The sequence below is a fragment of the Zootermopsis nevadensis genome, unplaced genomic scaffold (assembly GCF_977971745.1).
Source record: "Zootermopsis nevadensis isolate Lab colony 2312 unplaced genomic scaffold, Znev_1.0 Znev_ptg000021l, whole genome shotgun sequence".
Classification (NCBI taxonomy): Eukaryota; Metazoa; Arthropoda; class Insecta; order Blattodea; family Termopsidae; genus Zootermopsis; species Zootermopsis nevadensis.
The window spans coordinates 9,108,864-9,133,946 of record NW_028259153.1 but is presented as its reverse complement, the minus strand read 5'-3'; the positions used below and the strand labels follow the sequence as shown (position 1 = coordinate 9,133,946).

Here is a 25,083-nt window from a genome sequence, read left to right as displayed (position 1 = left end):
AGACGATACCTTCAAATAGTCTATAATCGTTTCCTTCCGAATACTTATATGCCAGGAAGTCTCTGAACTTGAAACAGTGTTGCTAAATAACCCAGAACGCAATATCCTACTTTCATGAATCCTCAAATTGTGCACCCCTCTGTTATAATTTGTTGATCTTGAGATGTTGCTTTATTAGGACAGATTTCTCTGTGATTTTTACGTATTCTTTTACTTTCTCTTTGTGTCTCTTTTCGGACTCAACCAAGAACCTGTTACTAAACCTAAATACATGCTAGACATGAAATACCAGATCAACGAATTTCAATAGCAGATCAAACAGGCTGTGGAATGTTACTTTATAAAAGGTTACTTTCCATTTACGTTTGAAAATATCGAACGATTTGCGCTGATGTCATATTGACATAATAAAAGAGAAAGGTCCCTCATAAGTGTTTATGTTAAACTTGAGTGAAATTTACCATTTACAATATATTCATACGTGTCTTCAGACCGAACTCAATTTTAAGGCTCCTTAAATCGAAAAGAAGCCACGGTGGTCTAGCGGTTAGAACGCTGGCCTTGTAATCCTGGGGTCTCGGGTTTGATTCTCGACGGTGCCCGAATTTATAACTTGTGTTGGGCGAGGCCGTGGTCTAGGCAACACGGAGGTTTCCTCCGGGGCTTCCCCGGTTTCTCCGTGGCATCCCAACAATTACTCCATTCACACACAGAAGAAGGCAATGGCAAACCACTTCTGGATCATCTGCCAAGAACGTATATGAACAGGTCCCAGTCCGAGAAAAGGATGGAAGGATCCTGTTCATATGGACCTGTCGTCAGACAGAACACTAAAAAAAATCGAAAAGTTACTTTTCCCGTATGAGTGAACCGTCATTAGTGTCATTTAAAAGCGCCAAGTTTTAAATCCAGGAATAAAAGTTTTGGACCTTCTGCACAGTTCCCATCCTGTGATTAGAATGCCTGAGGATAAGATACAAGACGAAAGAATTTAACTTTATACTTCCCGTTTCACACGAGGAAAGCACAAAGTATTTTCATTTTGAATATTAGTCACAGGATGCCTAAAAGTTTTCGCGTGAAATTTAATTAGCCAGGAAAGGAATAGTAATTTTCAAAATGTATAACTTTGGTGATAAAAAAATGGGCCCGATTCTTGCTTTCTTGTTCTTAAATTGTATACCAGCGTATCTCACAGAGTAAGATGAACCTAAAGGGGACGGCTACATTGTTATGCAAGGATCCTTGAATGTAAGGCGCTGCTAGAACTACTTTTTAACCACGTAGGTTATGATTCTAAACCATTTACTGTTATTAGTAATATTTGCATCCTTAGGTCATGTACAGCTCCACACGAAGTAGGACTTTAAAGACGTAGCACTGATGAAGGGTCGTTATTTTACCAGATTAGCTTGTCTTGGGATCTCATTTCGAGCGTGGAGGAAAGGGGCACTGGAAAACACTAAAATATGCATTTAATTAGGGAAACACGAATTAAACTCTTTGCTCACGTAGTGCTTTCTGGTAAGCAAAGAGTTTTTTTCGTAATTCAAATTATTCTGCGTCTGTACATATAAACTACCACTGTAAATAAACCTCATTTTTACAGTAGTGCCTCTAATTTAAGTCCATTAATATTTTCATACATATTAATTAAGGAACATTTTAAACGGTAATGAACGTTGTATTTGGGATCTAATAAGAATCATTTTTAAAATCCACTTAGTAAATAACTACATTTTACTACATTATTACAATAAATACATTTTATTACACGGATACGCATCGTAGCTTTGTTGCTGTTATGTTGATCTTTTCGTCAACAAATCACTGTTTTGTAACTGATTTTTTTGTTTAATATTTCATACCCTTTGAAACGTCCCATTTGTTACTCACCTACGTTCGTGCGTCGTTAATAGACTGTTATTTCTATAAAAGAGGCCTACCATTTTATTAATGTTGCGTAATAAATTTGGTTGTCCTGTAATTTATGGTTTTGCTATTAATATCAATATATACTGGACCATACTCGGATTTTCCTCCTGTTATCATTTATATATTACGTACCTAGCAGCCAGTAAAGATCATTATCAGAAGTTTAAATTGAAATCGTATATTCCCTTAGCATTTAACCTACGATTATATGAAACTCCACAGGGTGAACGTTTAATGCTTTTAAATTTGTGCTGTCCCGTACAATTTATTAAAGTCCCTTGAGCTGGTCTTGTTCCAAGCGCTTGTTATGGAAATGCAGGGCAGTCGCAATGTATTCTGTGCATTAACCGACTAAGAGCCAGTTGCTAATCTGACTGTACACAGTCTTCGTAAAAGAAAATGCAGTAGATTACAGTATGTGGTAAGGACATGGGAGGAGGGAAAGATGGAAGAGAAAAATAAAGAAAAGAAGGAAGAAACATTTGATATAGTTCGAAGTCTGATGTTCTCAAGTAAGAGCGTATAACCACTGTTGTGCGGGTGTGCATACCGAAGAAATTAAAAGGCGTTAAACATTATCCCTGTATAGTAGAAGGAAACGATTTCTTTGTTTTATAAACACCATGCGTACAATTTATCACCAGATTAGCCTCAACCGCCGCTGAAAATGCTACTTCACTGAAATGCCCGTTGCATTATCCTTGCCCATTTGTGTTTCCGTTGACTTTGAGCTCGTTGTTGGGACAGTTCTTCCGAAGCCCGTTAAATTTAACGTGGTTGTGTGTCTTGGGGAAGTGGACCGGTGCGTCACTGTGCAGGACTTGCTCAGCCTGACTACGGATCTCCTCCCATGCGAAGGCGATGTCTCGCGATTCCGTGATGCGGCTACACACCACAAACCGGAGGATGTGCTTGTCCCGGAATGTAGCGGCTATTATGTAGATCTTCTTACTCTCCATTAGACGCTCGTGGAGGTTCTTCGTCAGAGAGTCTGCGCCCTAAAATTATAAAATAGGCGTATTCATGGAAATATTAAAGAACTGTATTAGATTAACATTCACATAGCTGTAAGAAATTTTAGCAGAACAGATAAACCCGACTACTTGAAATAATGCCCTTCTTCAGAGGCTAATTGTCGATCACGTAGTTAAATTTTCTACATTTCGTGGAATTCTAAGTCTAAGTAATGGGTTCTTAAGGGTCCGCCACTTATCCCTATCTTTTACCAGACAAATACATTTCACACGTTTATATTCATGTCCTTAATATTATCATCCAATCTATACTTATGTTTTCTAAATGGTCTCCTTTCTTCATATTCTCGGACTAAAACGTTTCATATATTTTTAATTTCTCCTATGCTATGTTCCCCGCCTGTCTCGTTGTCTTTGATTAAAATGCAATACTAATATTTGGCTAAGATGAACAATTAATAATGTCATCATTATGCATTGTTTCCCATCTCCCATTGACTTTCTTTCCCTTAGACACAAATATTCTTCTCAGAATCCTGTTATCTATTGCCAACAAGCAATGTTATTTGCTCCAAAGCAGCACTTAAAAGAAATATTTATGTACATTACTACACATATATTCTTATAACAATAAAGAAAGAAATATACACGAAATAATTAAAAGGAATACGATGTTTGATTGATGTCGCATATTTTTGTATTGCAGGTGTTTTTTGTTTAGAAAAATATACTTTCACCACCTCCCCGTAAACAATGTGTTCAGTGTCTGAAGACTGCAAAATTTAAGTAATTTCTTTGTGCCACACAGAACGGTGTCGAGTTACATCTAAAATGTTTGCAGAGTTAATGTAAAGATTGCAGCCCGACTTGCCCAATTTACGCTGTAGTTTAATTTCGCAAGTGAATTCTAGCAAGTTCTCGGAATATCACTTGTTACCAGAACAGCGTCTTCTCATTCCTGAAGACGAACGTACTAGACGAGTTCATACACGATCATGCGCTGTTTCTTCCGAGTTTACCTTAAGGCGAAAGCAGACGAGACCCATGCTGATATCTGTGACTATCTCAAAGCGGCTGTCTCCCCGCAAGAGGGCCTCGAACTCACGTGCCAGTCCCACTTGTCGTCGGATATGCTGTTGAAGGCCCTCTGCCCCGTACAGCCTCAACACCATCCACAGTTTGATGGACCGGAATCGACGGCCGAGTGGAACCTGCCAGTGCTGTAACAAGAAACGCTTAAGCACACGAGTTTAGTGCAAGTCGAGCTACTGGAGCGAGTTACCATTGTCCAGTTACTCGAATACCTACTGACATCTAAATAAATAATGTCTGTTAATTCTCTCTCCATAGTTTTACTTCGCATTAAAGCAGTGTGAACAAGGCTTGACGCTTAACTGAATAACGTTGGAAGAAACAAACAGAGTTTAATCGTGGACTCATGTGTATTGATGCTTGGAGCTTATCAGTCTGGCAGAGAACGGAAAAAAGACAATCCCTTCAGGTACAGGCCAAAGTTTTTTGTATATGTGATAACGTCAAACGTCTACTATTTATAGTTTTTGATGAAACATTGAAATAGTCTGTTAATTAAGCATGTTCTCTTGTCCTATGCGTATCATGCTAATTTGTAAATAAATTGAGACCTCCATTAACCTAGGTGAAATTGACTATGATTTCTTTGGTTATCACAAACCCAACGTTTGGAGTTCATCTGGTATAATAACTGAATGACTCAGATCACAGATTTGGCTGACAAGTTTTTGAAGAACCTTGCGCAGAAATAGGAAATTTGCGATCTCATTCAGGAAAGCGATCTGGGTTAGCGGCGGCTTGGTTATGAGACATTGTTAGTAGAATCTAAGTTAAGCGAGGTCCCAACATATCTTTATTAACGTGTGGTCTGTACATGTTAGTTTTACAACATTTGAAGCAGGCAGTTCTATTCATGTTGGTGATTAAAAACGTATCCATTTGTAAGGGCCACAATATTCTTATGTGGAAATATATGAACGTGTAGCTTCAACCGTTCTTCTGTGAGACAAAACTTACCCTGTAGTCTGGCGTTCGGCCTTGATGTTGATGCTTCAGGTAAATTCGATCCACACTAAACGCCTCAATAAGGTACTGCGAGTCCTTTACCCTGAAGAAAAGTGTTTTTTTTAAAAAAAAATTATCCTAAGAGATCTTGTTTTGAGATACAAGTTCAACTGTAACCAAAAATTTAATAACGCTCCTAATACGACATGTTATATTTAAATCACTGTTTAAAAAAGTTTTGGAGATTTGTCTAAGACACTCACCACATTGCTGAACAGTCAAAATTTACGAGCATCCACTTATGTGGGTTGAAGTTGTAAGAATCTGCATAATTTACTCCAGCCATGAGGTGTCTGAACTCAGGACAGATAAACGCAGACCCTGTAAAGAATAAAGTTGTTTGCATTCGATATGTTTTCACATTGTGAGTGGCATAACAGAAGACTAAGTATGCGTTTCTAAATTATGCAAAAAGCGTCTTTTATTTAAGAATACACACTCGTTCGGCCCTTTTAAGTGCACTAATGTCGCTGCCACCCCACAAGTTCGTGTGACCATCACTTTGGTATTACGGATTGTAGGAAATTTAAACGTACGAGTTTCGGGAAGCCTGCAATGGCATTACGTCCTTATCAATTTTCATCAAAATACGTCGATCAATTCTCAACTTACAGCATGTGGCAACATTAGACACGATTAGGCCCTATGCGCCCTTATTTCATGCACGTAGTTTAATAACGCATAATAAAGGTATATGGTTAAATGTCTCCAATGCTTGATAAAGCACCCCAACAAGATGTAGTACGGATAAATGGAAGAGCACCTCCACGCGTTTTTAAGCCCGGCGCTGGATGGAGGTACTTGGTTAGGTTAACACATTCCCGAGGGAACAGCTCCAGTGACTCAGTGGATAGAGGCTGGATTGTCTTTCTAGGCGGTCTGAACGCTGTGGCAAAATGTTCAATCATCATAAACACTGCCAATTACAGATATTCTATAGAGAAATGGTAAATTATATTTGTTTTAAATTCGTAATTAAAAAAATTAAAGGAGGTGGGATACTTCGATCTAATTTTATCCCTTTAAATCCGAAGTTCATCTAAATCATAGGTAATAATTGAGTCCTTACTGCAAATAAAACACTACATTTCACCATTACAAAGATGTGTTGATGTTAGTTAAGGTGGTAATTCATGTTTGAACTGAGAATCATCCGAGCAAAAACATGTAGACTTATTGCTTGTTGAAATACATGGGAATTAACATAATGTCCCCAAAAGACGTATAGCACGTTCAACGAATGACATAAAGACATTTCAGTAAACTTAACCATTACATACGTCAGCATTCGCACTTAGTGAATTAACAAATCTAGTGTAGGTGTTCAAAATGACCACTTTGAGGTACAGCAGGCAGCGATGGGCAACTGACTGACAAGCGGCCTCAGAAGTTGCTGGTGTGTATACATCTTCTTGGGACACCTGTCTTTACCACTACGTTTCAAACGAATAATATTAGCTTTGTGTGACTGTCAGTGATAAAACCTTCTTAAACTTATCAGACGTGCATATTTCTTGTGCACGACTGGTTACATACCTGCATACGCGGCATCGACATGTAGCCAGAGTTCTTCTTTGTTGCAGATCGGACCCAACTCTTCCAGACAGTCGAAGGCGCACGTTCCTGTAGTTCCTAGCGTCGCCACCACCTGCAACACCATGAGGTAGGAATGTTTTAAAACCTTGAACTATTTCTTTCTGCGTTCAATGACATTTACATACTTCATAATTAAGCATTCCCTTCATAGGTATGGAACCTGTAGGTAAATGCTGCAATCCTATTGGTTCATCATATTCGATGTAGCAATGGCGGTTTCGAGTGGTTATAAATTCAGTCTTATTTGTATTAGGTAAATAGGTCCTATACTTCTGCGTCTTCTCTGGCCCCTCAAAAATAAGGGGGGCATTTTAACAGTATAAATGTTTGTAACCGCCATTATTATACCGCACACAACCAACCAATAGGATGACGGAATTTACCTGCATGTTCCACAGCAATGTAAGAAATGCTTACTCATATATGCGATCCGGCTTCAACACAGCATCTCTTTCAATAGCTTGTCGTCAGGGCAGTTATCATATTGATACCACATTTTGATTTAGTGTCTGAAATTATTACATAATCCATGTTCTCAGATATTAATTAAGTGAGGTATAGGAGACATTAACAAATTCATATCCGAGACTAATTCCGAGTTCATAATATTTTATTCTCTACACTGTTTACTGTATGTAATTAAACTAATCATTATAAGATAAAAGAGGTATGTAGCACGCATGAGATACATAAAATGGTAACTACGTAATTATATAGGAGATTTATTTCGAAAATCGTGTTTTATTTAATAAAGATTATTACTAGAAACAGGAGTGGGCAGGAAATATTTAAGGAATTCATAATTAGTTTTAAGCCTGTGTTTCCCCCCGGGTAAATTACTTCTCCAACCCTCCATATTGCCACTGAGAGTTCAGTTGACCTGAGACTTGCACTGGTAAAGATAAGAAATAACGTGATAGATATAAATCACTTCATATATTTTTTAAATATCGTATATTTTCCTAGCAACCGAACGAGAGGAAGGATGATGAGGCTAAATCTTGGAGGTGGGAAGACTTTTAATTTTGTCTATTTTAATTTTTTCTTTGTTGTTTTACAGACAATTAATTATTTATATGTTTACTACACAGCATTTAGATAAAATTCGAAGGGTTATTATTTATTTGTGTATTTAATTGCTGACTATATGTGTATTAAGTGGTCAAAGAAAGAACATTCAATAGTGGTGTCAGTAAATCAGTCATTTAGGCGAAACATAATAAGCTACATCTTGTTAGAAATCACCATTATCAAAAAATAGGCTGGCTGCTCTAAATATTGATCTCTATAAGTTATTTCACTGGAAATTTCCAGTGATGGAGACTGTCTGTCTCTAGGGAAACCACCAGAGCAGATACCCTTCTCTCCTTACCTTGATCTGATGATGGAGTCAGTCGTGGTTTTTAATAAATTACTAAGACGATGAACAATGTCCAAAGTAACAGTCGAGTTCATTTGTTGATTTTATTGATCTTGCCCGGAATTTGTTTTTGGTTACGTGCTAATGATGGGGAATGGTAGGAGGCTTTATATCTGTTTTTTGAAGGTGCATATGCAGTACATACGTAGCAAGGGATAAGGCCCCTCTCCCGGTCGCTCTTGATGGCTTGTTCCAGGGTTGCTCCCCTCAGCCGGCATTTTTCATCTGTTGGTAAGAGGCGCATGGGCATAGAACCCAATAATCCTGCCTTCTCTACAGAAGAGTTGGATTGATCTGCAAAACAAGATGACGTAAATGTAACTATGTTATGCAAAACATCTGCTAGAGGAAAACGTGATATTATGGAACCCTGAGGGCAGTATGGAACTCCAGTCATATGCTTCTGAACGGCGTATAAATCTAGATGTTACTGCCAGAACACGCAGTGAACTAGGGTTCCATATACCAGCAGCTTCTGTCCGGAGGAACTTTTCAAATCTTGGTAAAGAATATTTCTGAAAAAAATCTTTCTTTAAAATTATAGTAATAACATCTGATATCCAGATAAATATACTAACCTTTGGTGTGTCAGTTATCAGATTTCATGTAAACGAAAGTCCTTAAACAACCCCCCCCCCCCCCACAAAAACAGAAGAAAATTGGGTTCTATAACACCACCCTCTCCTCTGCTTTGTCAACATAACCTTCACGCTGGACTCATGGCATAACTGTATCATCGACAGTCGCTCCACAATTTGATGATCCTCCGATAAATGCTCAGTGCTGTCCATCTCGAATTAGTATTGCCCGACATTCATGAATTTTTGCATGGCGCGTTGCCTGTTATTCTGCTTGCTGGTAAATTACCTTCACTAGACACCACGGCTAACACACTGTCATGTTCTTTGAACGCTATAACGCTTGCAGCTGAATTATTCAACATTTGACGATAGAATGTACTGTAGAGCTGACACAGTGCCATATTCGTACGCCTAAGCTGGGGCATCCTACGTCGCGCTCAGGCAGAACCAGGCGAAGTTATGCCAACGAAACAAAACAAAACATTCAGCGTGTACTTAGCCTTTGAGTTTATTTCAGTTATTGAATTAATGCGAGAGAAACATGAAAATATCTTTATCAGGTCTCCTTGTAAGAGTCGGACATTCCCCAAACCAGGACATTCGACAGGATTTCGAACTAGCATGGATTGAATGTCGTGACGTTTGCATCCTCCGAACACGCACCTGAAGAGTAGGCTACGAGCTTCGCCTTGATCGTTCCTTCGTCCCAGTCAGGATGTAGCTTTTGGATCCTCCTGACCGATCGCTCCTTGGCTGCGAGCAAACCCACCAGTGTCGCTTCGCTCGCCGATCCCTACGAAGAAAATGGAACAAACTATACTTAAAATGTTAAGTGGCTGGCTCAGAAACGCGCCACTGTGATCCGAAGTTGCTGGATTTAAAGACCAGTGCAGAACCTGTATTGAGATGGAAAATTGTAAGAGGGTTAGCTGATAGGGAAATAAACATAAACTTAAAGATAGAATTTCCCCCAGTTCAGGATATAAACAGCGGACTAGTTAATATCTATTTGTATCTAATTTAAAATAAATATTAATGTAATCACAATAAAACACTTTATTTACCTAAACTTCGGACAGTTTTTAAATAAGTCTTTGTGGGTTTCACAACATCTGAAATTGTTATGCGTATTAATTTTATGATGTGTACAATGAATCTCTCAATTTAAACAGTTAACCATCTTTCAAGAAAGACATGGTTGCCAGTATCATATTTAGGAATTTTTTACTCATAATTTTATGTACTCAGTGCACCTTATGAGGATACGTGTCTTCTTCAAATTAAACTTTGTGCCTAATTTTGACAGCACGTGGACCTGGATATGTTACCGTTCGCTTTAAACGTCAGTCGGTAGACGTAAGAAAGTCAAGCCGAAATCTTTATTTGTTGAAGTTAAGAAAATTTTATTTTTTACGAAACTTTAAAGTAAATTATATCACTTGATGTATTTATCTTTACCACTAGGGCTGCCTTGAAGCAATGTTGGGCCCGGTCAAAGAATAATTCTGGGGGATTCTCTATCTGCTTTTAAAAAGAAAATATCTTACAGTTTGATAACAATAGAATTATTTATATTACAAAAATAAAAAAGGTCAGAAAATACTGCTGTTGGAAAACATAATAATGTGATTAAACTTTGTGTTCTATAAAAAGGCGCATAATTCTTTGACCGCTTCATTGACAATATTTTCTCAACAATGATTTTACTCCGGAAAATTAGTTGCTTGATTAGGTTTTCCGAAACAGGTTTTAGTACACGGTTGACCTACGGGTGTCTGAAAGTTTTGCTAGCAAGAGTTTGTTCATCAACAAGTTAATGACGTAAGGATACTCTTTGTTTATACATCACAGCACCAGTCAATGCGCATATAAACACATGTTGTGGCCGTGATTTGACTTTGAAAGTAATAAAGTTGCAGATGTAATGTGTGGAATTATACAATATGTATCACTTGTATATGTTAGTAAGTATTCAAAGAGCTATGATCAAATTTTAGATCGACTTTGGTTCAAGTAAGGGAGGTGGTTACCTGCAAGGGTTAATATTTATCTTGTATCTCAATATGCCTGTACAATAATTACGTCTTATTGTAATGTAATTAAACTAGCCATTTTCTCGCTACTTTAATTATCGGTGACTAAGAAATTACATTATTTTGAACGTTAGGTTGAGTCTATGGGAGATAAGAGTTGAAGGAAACTGGATTTCTTTAGACCAGGACAGGGTCCGGTGGAGGGCTTTGGTTAATTCGGTGATGAACCTTCGGGTTCGGTAAACAATCTAGTTAGTTAGTTAGTTAGTTAGTTAGTTATTATGACGTTATAGAATCACGAGCTCGTTTAAAATTAATTTATGCAAAAGCAAGTTAACCTTGAAAATGAACGTGTCTCTGACTTCAGTCTTGGGGACGCAGTAGAACTTGTCTAGTATCAAGGCCTTCACGATAATCTACTATAATAATGCTATATATTTACAAGGAATTTAATACTGGCATAAATCTATCTCATTTGGTGATATGGAAGCATTACAAGAAAAGCTGGCAAATCCAATAAATTTTGCGGAATAAGTAAAGGCATGAGGCAGCCGATAATTATACCATAATTCTGTCGGACTCTGTAAGTTTACACACATGACCACATTGTAACAGATTTTTAGGGAATGATGAATGATGTAATAAATAAAAGAATTCATGAATGAAATTAAGAGAAGAACAAAGGGTTCGCATAAAATTCACTCAGTTTAACAGAATTATCAGAATAGGGTACTTCGAAATAACTATTTCAAGGAAAAAACACTTTTCGTTGGCACAGCGTATGTTGTTGTTCCGAAACATTTTACACCATGTAAGTTCATGAGGCTAGATTTGAAATCGGCCTATGTTACCCTGTAACAATATCATATAACGCATGCGCAATAAGCCACTCGCAGCTCAGTAGAAATTCTTTTAACATGTCATTCTATAGATTTCAGCTGTCGAGATACTGATTCGTCCGTTAATATCCTGTCATTAAAATAATTATACTTTACTTTACTTTGAGTGTATGAGAGTTACGAAAATAAATGTAATAAAATCTTAAATGTCTCGTGCTATTGAAGAATTTAGCCGGAGACAAAGTGTATTGTGTCACGTCTGCACTAATTGATTCGTTGTTCTCATAAAATTGACATAGGGGAGAAAGTTGCAAGGTGAAAGTCTCCGTAAGAAATTTTGTTAGCCCCTTCCCAAGGAGTGTCCAAAACAGCGGTTTTGAACTAGGGATGTATGTACTCCCAGTTTAAGCTTAAGATTTTGTATGAATACATTGACCATTTTATTACATAATATTACACGCAGTTTCAGATAAAAATGAAGTCATTTTTGAAAAGTAAAGTTTACAACAATGATGTAGATGCACGTTGTTGCAACAGTGTGTTCAAATAATGACTTCGGGTTATGCGGTTCGGTAATTCCTAGGAGAAAACGCGAAAGACAGACACGGACATGGACGGGTCCGTAAGGTATTTTTCGCCCACATTAGAGCACGAAGTACGACTAAAAAGGAACAGAAACGCTGTTTTAGAATGATAACAATTATCATAAAATCATTAATATCGTGTTTATGTACAAATTATGTTTGTAGCATGCCACGAAGCTGTCTCAGACCTGAGTACTACAAGAAAAGTTATGTTCGTGTCTGGACAGTAAGTTCGTCTGATTTCAGTATTGCTTCGGCCTTGTAATCTAGGTTAAGGTTCTAGTTTCAATCAGATCACTGAACCTCACGGCCTAGGGATAGCATTCCTGCTTCGTGTCTTGGATTCTAATCACATCCCAGAGACCCAGTATACTGATAAAAGTGTTTTGTGGTTTTCCCTACTCCCTCTAGGCAAATTCCGGGTGCATGCACGGAACAGAGATGTTGATCTGCGAATATCTACCTTCAGCATCGAGTAAATGCTTTGCTTTACAAATGATAGGTATTGGATGAATACTTGAGCAAATATTGACCTGAAAATGACTGTCTTCTAGGATGCAGCGCCGTCTAGTCTGGTAGAAATCTACCGATGTTTCAAAGGTATTTACTGCAGCTATCATCAGGGATTGATGCGCTCAGCACCTCTGAAATGTCGGATAGTTTTTACCAGACTGCATGGTGAAACATGCCTGAAGATAATCATCTTCATACTCGCCGCCATAAGAACCTGAAATCTCACCAAATATTGACCTTTCTAGAGAAAAAACGACTCATGATGGTAGGATTGATTAACTTTTCTCTGTTCATGTTGGCGTTTTGAACAAACATTTCCATGCGCCTTGATTGTAAAATAATTTTGATTTTCGCAATAATTACAATTACTATTAATTCAAGTTGTTGTGAGCTTTATTTTTTATTTCGTTCGTTATTTTAAAACGCATATTCATGTCAGTAAACAATTTCATTAATTGATAAACAAGCCAACACCAAATTTGATGTATATTGAAACCACTAATTAATGTTTAAACAAAAAGTAATCAGAATGTTGCTGAAAACCAATTTTTGAAAGACAAACATTGTGTGTGTTACATTATTATCAATAAGTTCTACAACAAAGCATGGTACCTGGATGACGCCCCCACCTGGACCATCGGAACAGTTGAGGAACTCGCGGGGAAGCTGTATGAGCTTTCCCAGCCAATCCATCATGGCCACCTCAAGCTCAGTGCAAGCAGGACTCGTGATCTGTAAGCACACGTCGTATTGGGAAGCAGCATGCAACGAGTTGTAGTCGAGGGATGGAGCACGAAATAGATTTGTCTCGCATTTCAATACCCTCATAATTTTCAAATTTAACGTAACCAAACCTAAATAAAAAATAACCTAATATTTCTGAACTGAAAATAAAACAACAAAGTAGGATTTGACAACCGAACCTTATCACACATGATCTAGAGTGACATAACTTAAAATAGGAAATAACATGTCCTAACCTGACATAACCTAACTTTACTCTACGTAACCGAAAATGTATGACAGTGAATTTATTGATACATGACAATTAGTTCCTGAAGGACACTGATGCCTCATGAAGTTTTACACCCCCAAAATACTAATATTCATAATTTATTCCTATGAGCGCGATATGAGATAACTCTACGTAACATATTCATAATTGCATGTGACAGCTCTGTCTAATCCGGTGAAGGGAAATCCCCAGAATTTCAGATCGTAGCTGTATGCCTTATGCGACTCAAAAAACTCATAAATTAACAAGACAGAAAATACGAGATTTGAAGCTGTAGTGGCTGTGAAGTCAAGTGGGTTATAACACAATGTAGACTTGCTGAAGGATATCAACATTTCAGGGGTTTAGTATCCTCAACCGAGACAATATCTGCCAAGTAAATGTGTGCATATGATAATAGTCGTGGCACTTTGGGTCCTTAAATGGTTCTAGTAGTTTCAGAGTCGGAAGTCCCCCCCCCCCCACATTTTTTTGACTTTTAATAGCGAAAATCCCTGAAACTATGAAATGATGTGACCCTGAGACTTACCCAGCTAAATCCGATGCAGCCAATGCCAGCACTCAGCATTTCTCCCACAATTCCGGGATAGGAGTTTGCAGTTGGATAGTACGCATGAAAATGTGGCGAATGCCAGTGCGTGACCTGTAATAGAAAATGTTTTACCTCGCGTCCTTTAAAAGTGATCGAGAAACGAGTATCATTAACAAATTATGTAAAGGTCCTTTACGAATATTAACATTATACCAGTACTTTGTGTTTCAATTAAATAAATTCAATACCAAATGTAACAAAAGTAAAATAAATAAAAATAAAAGTCTAAAAGTAAACATAATATTTGTACCCCGGGCATGATGACCCGTTCAATGTCGACGAGAATGTCCTGCCACTTCTCTGGCTGCTCTGGCGCGTCCCCCGGGATAAGGTTTTGTAGGTAGCCGGGCTCCACTGAAGGCAGTACCGGTCTGGAACATGAACATGATTATCATGTTTCCGACAGACAGTTGCGGTTAATATATGTTAAATACAAGACACCTATGTTAAGGACTGAAATAGCGAATTACTCCTTATTCTGTTCTTCACATTAATATGACCCAAGCGGTGGTGATTTTGACTTGTATTCCGAATGTTTTCAGTTATAATCTTGGCCTACACATGGACTATTTTGGCTTGGGTTTGAGTGTTTCCTCATCCCACGTATGCGAATGCAGTACTCTGAAATAGACATCTTTACCAGTCTTTTTAAGTTCTCTGAAAAAAAAATGATCTTCTCCTATCATTCGACGGTAAGAAACAGCTTCATATGATACAGCATGCAAAGATAAATGTACCGGTATTGTGGAATCGGTTTGATCCTTCGTCGCCTTGAGATCATACTGAATCTCTTTCATCAGCCAATGAAGTTGAGGCAAGCCGACTTCTGTTCACTCCACTTCGCCCTAAAATAAGTGATAAAATTCTCGAGGATTCTTACGGATCGAGGTTTTTGTTGCACGATCAGTCAAAAAATAAGCAATAACCCTACTGTTTCGGAAACAGGGTGTTAGTTTTGGAAGTAGGAGCTTCTTAAAGAGCGTTCAGAACAAGAGAATTTAATTTCGTAGACTCAAAAGACAAATTCAGTTGAATAATGATTGTATTCAGCAGTTGTATGTAGTGATAAAGCTACGGGTTTGTAATCGGGAATCTATTTACGAAAAACCAGCCATCTTATGAACTTTGCCTCCTTACGAATCCTTCCATCATGTAAATGTTTATCTTAACATTTCATTCGAAGGTTTATAACCGTTATCTATGAAACAGCGTCTTTAAAGAATAATATAAAACTTGTTTCCTTAATTGTAATATTTTTAAGAACTAAATTCTGTCAGAAAACACATTTATGTGTCACAAATTTATGGTGAAGGAGATTTTAAAGCGTAAGCCACCATTGCTAAGGGTACGTCTCGACTAATCGTGCTTCGTTGTATTTCTCCGTAAATGTGGACGATTTCAGGAGCTCCAGCACAAGCAGTACCAATAACTGGAGGGTTTCTTTACAATGTCGGTAGAGTAGCTGTCTGTACACAACGGCAACTGTCACCCCGAGTAACGAACCCGCGGAACCTGAACACATCTTTCGACGGTGAATCCTTCTTAACGCTCGTAAAGTTTTGTTGGATTTTGATCTTATAGTTAGTCATTGTGTAGACAACGATTTGACGAAGGAACTAAAGAAACGTTAGGACACGTAGCACACTGTAAGCTTTCCTGGCCCTGAGTTTTGCCATACTCACTTGAGTGTAGAATAACTCAAGGCCATAGCTCGTGTCCCACCGACCTAACCCGGGGTGGCGTGATGTCTTGAAGATTTCCCTCACCTGTCCCGTAGATTTTCCAGGTAATCGGCTAGGTAGTCGACAGCAGCTTTACCGAACTTTCTGAACTCCGTGGCATCCATTGCTGAAGAACGAAGTAGCTTCCTGCAATCAGAGAACACAACTGTGCTGACCTACTCACTGTGTGGCCTAGGGCGAGGTGCCGGACGGCTGATTTCCCTTAATGACTAGTAGGATAGAAAAATATTTCCCTTTCTACTGAAGGTACTTTGCAACGTAGCCGGAAATGTCAGTGCTACTGGTTGTTTCCTTGAGCCTGGGTAAATAAGATGTGTACTATGTAAGGTGACTTATTTGTGTGCCAAAGAACACGGCATGAAGGAATGAACGCGTAGTTAACTCTGTACACATTGCTTATATTGGAACTTGATGGAATTATGTGATCAGCTTCTGGATCAGGCCGTTTTATCTCTAGAGAAATAGCAACATTTTAGATAGTACTTAATAGTAATAGGGACAGAACGAGAGTGAGGCGTTGGTGAAAGAAGTAGAAGTTTCAGACAGCGGAATTTTCATTTCTGATTAATATATCTGTATATCTCATCTAAATACAAGTAATTTCCCACCGCGAATTTAATCCAAAGCGTCACCATTAAAAATCAGCTATTAATGGTTTGGGAAAATATATTTTTATTCTTTGATAATCACAGTACACTGATTAATACACTCTGCTGGCAAACTGACGAACTACTGAATTTTACAGTATGTGGTTAATATAGTTGCTACTGAGCTGAGGCAGCAAGCACTTCTGAAACGTCGGTAAAATTTTACCAGACTATACGGTGTAACAATCCAGAAAATAGCCCTTGAAACTAATGAAAATGTGCATTCGAATTCACAGCCCGTGGATCAGTACATAAACAATTATTGATGTGTAAAAATTTCACCCTTCGTTTCGTGCTATTACACACAAAAGGGCAAGTCTTCGAAGTTAACAAAGGATGCATTCATTGTTACTATCTCAAGTAGACTCAAGCGTATGATTTACTGCACAGCGACCCCCCCCCCCCCCCCCCCACTGTTTACCAATTCAGACCTCGTGTTGTGGTTGTTTCAACTGTAAGCGGGATTTCGGATTAGCTTTTACGTAAATTTGCTAATTACCTGTACGTAACATTATGCGAATGCGAGGTGAATCTAAAATACTTTGTTAACCGATTAAATAATCCGCGGCTCTAAACCTGTTTACTTCACTTGCCCAGGGTCTGAATTTTATTGCGTACCCTTGAAATGTCTCTCATTACGTCTTCAAATCTCTAGTTGCATAATATGCCACTTAATAACAGAACTTCCTGATCAGATATTGCAGTATGTATTTATTTATCGGCCACTCCTTTTAAGTAATAATGTGTCACATATAATTTAATATGATAAACAGCCACACTTAAGTTTCTCGTTTTTACTAGTATTTTTTTAGTCAGGGAAATTAGAAGTAAATTTCTGAAGGGAATAAATGACTAGCAGTTCTTATAAACATATTAATTAAAAATTAGATTGTAATGTTATCTAAAACGTTTATAATTTCATAACTTCTGGTAGTGTTAACTACATAATATGGATCAGAATACTAATTTTTGTCAAGAGGAAACATAGAAGCAGAGGACCTGAGATCAGTGACAAACTATTTGATCATAAATGCAATGCAGACGAAACAAATTAATGAATGGACACACGGCCTAAAAGTTCTGGTGCGTTTGGAAAAATTTTAGCCTTGTGAACGCCTGGAGATTAACCAAATTTTGTGCAATTTAGAAACGCATAAAAGCTTATGTGTCCACATAAACTGCCCATTGTCGCTATTCCATTTCAACCAAAATTCGCATGTGTCAACAAATTTTAGTTAAAATCTTCATTATCAAATTTCATGAAAATCTTATGTGACTTCGTCGATGTACGTGCATACACACGGATGGAGGAAGAATGCGATTTTAATAGGCGCTTTGCAAGGACCCAAACATGACAGAAAAGAACGGAAAAGATTTCATTGGTGTAGAATGTTATGAACCACTTGATATTTGTGGTAGTGGCGCGTTGTGTATTCTTCGAGATGGGAAATTAATATTGTTAACCATGACATCATCAGACCAACGTCTGTTCTAATGAATCGTTTATGATATGTATTAATAAGACGATTAACAAATTATCTTTAATACTTCAAACGCATGGTTATCTAATAGCTCGAAAACGTTTGGACTAGATTTGACTAGGATTACTAACGTGATCGACAGATAGGAATGTTTTCGCCAATTGATCGTAGTGGGGTGGAGAAATGTATTAATCAAGCAGTGTAATAATTATAATAATTTAATTCCACAGGAGAACCGGAATAAAAAGAGTGGAAAATGAAACTGTGATGGAGTACAAGCTTTCCAAATCAATTCTCTGTGATAAGATGGTCCAAACCAGTAGGCCATATTCGTTAGATACACAGGTTCACTCATATTATCGATAAAGTTACTCTGGGATAGTTATTTTGTCCCTATTTCGTTAAGTATACTTAGCACTGGGAGGTGTTTATATAAAATTTGTAGTTCATAATGAGATAAGTTATGTAATTTACCGATACTATACTTTTGAACTTTGAGCTGTTTTTGAGAAAACGTAGTCCAAATGTTATGTTTGCTTTCAGTTTAGTTAGTGATAAATACCGAATTATTCTCGTCCACGCCTAACACGGTCCAATTCTTCCTTATACTAAATTTAATCTAAATCCACTCAGTACTTTTGATATCCTATACAATGGACAGCCAGCTAATTATATGCAGTTGAGTAAAATAAATGAAATAATGCACTTTTTATTCGTAGAATGTGATTATCGAAACAACTTTCACAAACTTGCACTGTAATTTATCAGTCATTACAGACATGATTTGTTTTTTACACAGTGAAATGTCCTGCAGTAAGGTTAAGACTATAAAACTACGTGTAATTTCTCCTTTCTCTCTTCATTATTGTCCATGCTATCGAGTACTGGTAGTGCTGGCATTTCTCTAGTAGACCGTTTAAGTGAACAAGTCCGGCTGCGTTACTTATCTTTTGACAACCGTAAAATGTGTCAAGGCTTTCTGCAGTAGATTCAAGTTCTTTGTCAAGATGCTTGACCTTGGATAATAACCAGTTAATTTGATTCAGTTATTCCTATAAGAAAATGTTTGAAATGGATGAATGTAAATGAGTAATTGAAATGCATTTCCGTAAAATTACTGTGTTAGTTCGAAACTTTACATTTTAATAACAAATGTTAGAAATCTGAATGAACACGAAATGATACAAATCGGAAATTTACCTTTGTTATCACCGAAGATACATTTATATTAAAAACATTCTGGTCATTCCCGATCAAGAATATCTGACGTTACAGATAGCACTGTCTGAGTTATTTTCATCTTATGTTTTCTATTTAATTTTAACATTTTATTTTATATTTTATTTGAGTTTCCTAAACAAAATTCTAGCAGAATGAGGTCCGTATGTCGAGATGGCCAGGGCTTTGAAAGTCCTCTTACAGTACAGTACCCTGGAAAATACTGAATTAGATCTTGATAGATGGGCCACAGAGCAATAAATGGCCCTCACAATGAACTTAACTAACATCAGAAGTAAATATCTAAGGTTTCCCTCCCATTTCATGTTTCCGCGATAACCTTTACGAAACAGCTAAGCATCGGGCGTCTCAGTGATCGGTCAATATCCTGGGTCGCTTCTATTCACGTTCGGTTCTTAGACTTTGCACCGATGTTGGTCTCCCGTGTGTAACATGTCACGACCAGAAGGTTAACATCGCCATTTTCACTGTCGTGCGAACCTCAAGTACTCATATAATGTTTTTGCTTAATTTGAAAAAAAAGTCAAATTGAGGTAGGACTTACTTGTTACTCTGCGATTTGCGAACGAAGAACCGTCTTCTCAGCGTCGAACAAGGGCTGAAAGTGAGCTCCGACAGGCCTTATATATAAACATTATTCTTCCAACGCCCAACCCTCCTTAACTTCCAGCCTTTTCCGTTCTATTCTTCTCCAGGATTTCAGTCACTCACATGACCTTGGTTTAACTTTCAGTTAACGTTTTGTTGCAACTCTAAATGTTCTTGCAGTTGTCACATGTTCTTAATCAAAATTCAACTGAGCAGACTGATTCTTCGTGAGATAATAGTCATCTAGACAAGAATGCTTCATGTTTAATTAAATCACTGTTAAGTAGGGTTAAAATTTTCACCGCAGCGAGTATGAAGACGACTTTTTTTTGGGTTGTAGCTCCGTGTAGCCTGATAGAGGCAGCAAGTATCTCCGAAACGTCTGTAAACTTCCACTGTACACGGCGCTGCAACTAAGATAAATATCTTAATTTATTATGTTGTTCACAATATTATACTACTGGTCCCATATCCTGAGCTACATCCTCACATCTTACTATTTACGAGTACATTTTAATATTATTCTTCCATATTTGTTTATGTCTGCCAAATGATTTTTTCTTCAGGTTTCGGGATTAAAATTTTGTGTAAATTTCTCATTGCCTTAATGCGTACTACATGTCAGATCCATCTAAATCTGACTATTTCATCATCCTAATACCAGTCGGTGAACAGTAAAATCATGAAGGTACTTGTTATGCAATTTTTCTTTCTCCTGTTACTCCATTCCTCTTAGTTCCAAACGCTCTGTTCAGCACACTTTTCTCAAAATCAATCGACCAGCTTGATGTCCGTAACGTGATAAACCAAGAAACACACCCATACAAAGTAAGTATAACTTTTGCTTTGCCCATGTTTATTACTGGAATTTTCAAATCGTGCCTTCGAAATTGATCACATCGAACTGCCCTCTAAGCTTATGAAGTTTGAAATTATCTTAATTGTGAAAAACTCTCCTGAGTTATGATCACTGTCCTATGTGCCCAGATGATGAAGCCATCGTGGTATAATCTGAATGTAACTGGCTAATAGCTTGCTTAGTATAAGCTTAACAAATAACATTGAATTACAATAATACGAGGGTCGCTCATTAAGTAATGCCCCACATTTTTTTCCTCAGAACATATTTATTCAAGATGGCTGAAATTTAGTGACAATATAAATCAATGTTTCCTTTACACATACTATTTTCCACATAGTCCCCATCAACTTGTACGGTTTTACGCCAGCGTGGAACAAGTGCGTGCATGCCTTGCCGGTACCAGCTCTTGTCCTGTGCACGTAGCCATGTCCTCACTGCTTGAATAACGCTCTCGTCATCTTCAAACCTTGTTCCGCGGATAGCATCTTTAAGTGGCCCAAAGAGATGGAGTCGGAGGGTGGATGGGGCAGCACCGTTCAACCAAATTTGGTGATTTCTTCCCGGGTTCTCGGACTTGTGTGAGGGCGTGCATTGTCATGCAGGAGCAAAATTTCTGCTGGATGCTTGTGAGGCCGAACTCGTCGGAAACGCTTCTTGAGGGTTTCCAGGGTCATAATGTACGCGTCTGAATTGATGGTCGCACCTCTTGGCATCACATCCACAAGAATGACCCCATCACTGTCCCAAAAGACAGTCATCATGACTTTTCCGGCGGAGGGAGTTGACTTGAATTTCTTCTTTCTCGGTGATAGAGGATGATGCCACTCCATTGACTGCCTTTTTGTCTCCGGCTCAAAGTGGTGTATCCAGGTTTCGTCACCTGTAATGATCCGGGACAGAAAGATCTCTCCCTCAGCATCAAAACGCTCCAACAATTCAGAAGAAATTGTTTTCCTTTGAATCCTGTGGTCTGCTGTGAGACTTCGTGGAACCCATCTTGCGCACACCTTCGAATATGCAAGATCCCGGATAATTGCAATTACACTTCCATTGCTGACTGAAAGCTGTTGGGCCAATTGTCGAGTTGTGATGCGCCGATCCTCACGAATAATGGCATCCGCGCGGTTCAACATGTCTGGAGTGGTGGCTGTGGCAGGACGTCCAGAGCGCGGCAGATCACGGAGCTCGGTTTCTTCACTTCCTGAAGCTTTAACTCTCTTAGCCCAGCGACCAACGGTGCTCCTATCGACTGCACAGCTTCCATACACAGCACACAAACGTTTATGAATGTTCACCACAGTTTCTTTTTCAGCAACAAAGAATTCAATTACAGCTCGTTGCTTGTAACGAGAGTCGTTCACAGACGCCATTTTAACAGTTCACTACAGCTCCGCCTTCGGTTGGAATCATTTGAAACTCCATACACGAACGCGGGAAACATCAAATCTCAAGCATGTAAAAGTGCACTTTTCTATCTTCATTATTGGCTGAGAAAAAAAATGTGGGGCATTACTTAATGAGCGACCCTCGTACATTTCGAAATTGAAAACTATAGCAGTGGACTAATCAGATATTATTGTCATTGGTAGCCCGGAATATGAGTAATTAAGTAAACATTTACGCCCACTCTTTTAAAAATTAATAAACATTTGCTTTCTACATTTGTCGTCATAGTGAAGTGTCATTACACCGTCACTAGTTTTCATATGCCTCGAGCCCAAAAACTGTAACACACATAGTTGTTATTCTTCATGCATTCTGTCAATGTAAAGGCGATATTAAACGTGTAAACGTATTATCAAAAAATATGAAACCTAACTAGATATAAATAATATAACGTTGTGTTTATGTATATCGATAGTTTTGCTGACATAATGTTAGACTAAAAATATAATTGTCTTTACTCTTTTCTACTTTTGCGTACAATCAAATAATCAATCAGTAAATTTAATTATCCGTTGTATCAGAAATATTTAACCTTGTCTGATTTTTATTTCGGTAAAACAGAAGTAGCTTTTGTGACGACAGATATTTTCTGTACGTCATGTTGGCAGTACAAGTAAGTGTTTAATTTCGCGTCATCAATTGTATGTCTCAACACTTAAACCTATAAATATATTGCATTCCTAATATAACATCAATTGTCTGTCACACTTTACTGTACTAATGCTCTATTTATGCGATGTGGAATAAATTGAAATTAAGCCCTGACAGTGGCGACTGTGGTAGCAAGAAATGAAAACGCAGTTATGGCTGTGGTAGAACATTGTGCGTTTGGAGGGAGCCGGGCGGTCGGTTACGCGTTGGTGTATTTATCAGGAACGTGACTTTAGTCGCCATAAAGACGTTTTCACATTAATTTACTTTATAAATATTATACTTTTAATGCAATTTGCAAAGATAATTCTGCAAGCCCGTTAAATTTGACGGGTAATATACTACGTTTGTTTTAGATATAACGATTAGAGCTTCTATGTGCTATTGAAAGCAAAGAGATGTCACAGTCACGTTCTCAATCAGACGTAATGCATAATGGCTTTTTAAATAACCTAATTTCGTTTTTTTGATACATCCGTCCTCAAGCAGCTAGGTGCTTGTCACACGACTTCCCCGCCCCATTTCTGAAGAATGCTGTGATCCACCTTCTCCTCCGTAACCTTGTCCTCGCCTGACGGCCGGTCACGTCTTTAAACGCCTCAAACGGGAGAGAGGGATATTCAATGATGTGGTAAAAAGCGTATGTTTCCAGTTACGGTAATTTGTATAATGTAACGCTAACTATAATTCGCTTTCAGGCTAAAAATAAAGTGGGGGGGGGGGGTTAGTTGTCTTCAGGCAACCGATTAAGAAAAACAGAGACCTGACAATATTTTGTCTGCTCTTGTTAAACAGGATGTAACTGAATATAATGAACACCGTCGTACAGGTTGCAGAAAATTAAGTCCAAATTTTGGATTTGGAACCAGGCAAAACATCCAGAGTTTACATATAATCGACACTTTGCTGGAACATGACCGCACTCCTGTGGGGTTATAATTTTAGACTAGTTGGCAAACCTGCTTCGTCCGTTCTTTTATCAGTGTGCATGAAATGAAAATCACACAATCCCTTCTGGTGGATTCCCTGAACTGAGAAGACCACATATTTTCACTTTACATGATAAAACTTTTATCAAGCTCTTGGACTTGATAAATGCATCATTAGTCAGCCAGGCGTTGTTAGCCAGCTAGTTAAGGCTTACGCTCGACGCCAGCGTCTGGTTGGCTGAACGTGGCTAACGACGCATTTCATCTACTCGAGTACCACTGAACCACGAATGTAAGACAGAAGAATTTGTAGTTTTCGTTTTTTTTTTAAGTGTAATATGGGTAAACACGGATAATCATAACGCTCCGTGCATGTTAGAATCTTCCAGTAGTATCAGAATAAACGAAGGTTGAACATCTAAAACAGCCTTCTTATTATGAGTCTGTTCTCGTCTAAAGAACGTCTAAAATGCTTGTTAATGTTACTGCATGTTCCAATGTTGACACAGTTACCAATGATAAGTTAGCTAACGTTTCATCATCTAATGATTTCAGTATGAATTGTCTTTGTAGGAACACATTTTTTTCCACGTTTCCTTTGTGATACCTGCCTTGCTTCCTTTGTGTTGTGCTAGGTGAGTCCCAGTAAGCAGTGCAGTGCAGTCCAAAACGTGACCTTGAGAGGTATTACTTTGGAGTTTGATATCCGTGACGGTCACTCCAAATTTTGCCCTTGGAACTGCCACGATCGGACACGGTTGTCTGCCCCTAAAGTGATCTCTTCATTTTTTCTAGTATTTTTTATTCATATTGGCTACTTTCGATATCTGTCGATTCATTTTTGTTTTCTTCCTCTGATCTAGTAACCTTGATAATGGTCTCAAAACACATATATCCTGTTTATATTTCATTGACTTCATTTCTCTTCTTCTTGTAAGCGTAATTATCTTCGCGGATTAGGTCTGTATCCGCCTATAAATATCTTGTAATGTTTCCATATTCTTTTTCTTATTCCTCCCCTAGTTTCAAGAACCCACGCTGTCTTGAGTCAGTTGTCTTCACTCATTTTATGTGCTGTACCTTTAGGCCACAGTTATTTTCACCATGCACAGCAATAACTGACGGTTAGGCGTATATTTATAATCTAATATACATTCTAACTACGCATTTCTTTGCTTACTTTTTAGTTTTTGTATGTTCCACACATTATGTATTTTTTCGTCGTGTATGTTTAGAAATTTCGCAGGGAAAATTTACAAAAATGCGCTTCTCGATCTGTTTCCGTCCGTCCTCACGTAATAGCCCCATAACCGCCAAGC

General features: G+C 38.1%; 2 protein-coding genes across 3 annotated transcripts in view; one reads left to right on the top strand and one right to left on the bottom strand.

Annotated features, from left to right (window-relative positions):
• Nucleotides 1–25,083, top strand: part of Lim3 (Lim3 homeobox protein) — a 166,431-nt gene that overhangs the window by 20,014 nt on the left and 121,334 nt on the right. For both annotated transcript variants that reach the window (XM_087352534.1, XM_087352536.1), the window contains one exon: nucleotides 6,590–6,669. The gene's annotated coding sequence lies outside the window, so the exon portion shown is untranslated. The remainder of the gene's footprint in view (nucleotides 1–6,589; nucleotides 6,670–25,083) is intronic.
• Nucleotides 1,723–19,984, bottom strand: LOC110834487 (aromatic-L-amino-acid decarboxylase-like). The gene is made up of 12 exons (XM_022073689.2): nucleotides 19,833–19,984; nucleotides 15,946–16,047; nucleotides 14,430–14,550; nucleotides 14,117–14,230; nucleotides 13,185–13,304; nucleotides 9,267–9,396; nucleotides 8,168–8,316; nucleotides 6,543–6,654; nucleotides 5,210–5,327; nucleotides 4,959–5,049; nucleotides 3,929–4,129; nucleotides 1,723–2,933 (listed from the first exon to the last, which is right to left on the bottom strand). The coding sequence occupies exons 2-12, from the start codon at nucleotides 16,023–16,025 to the stop codon at nucleotides 2,631–2,633; spliced, it is 1,539 nt and encodes a 512-aa protein (XP_021929381.2). The 5' UTR covers nucleotides 16,026–16,047; nucleotides 19,833–19,984; the 3' UTR covers nucleotides 1,723–2,630.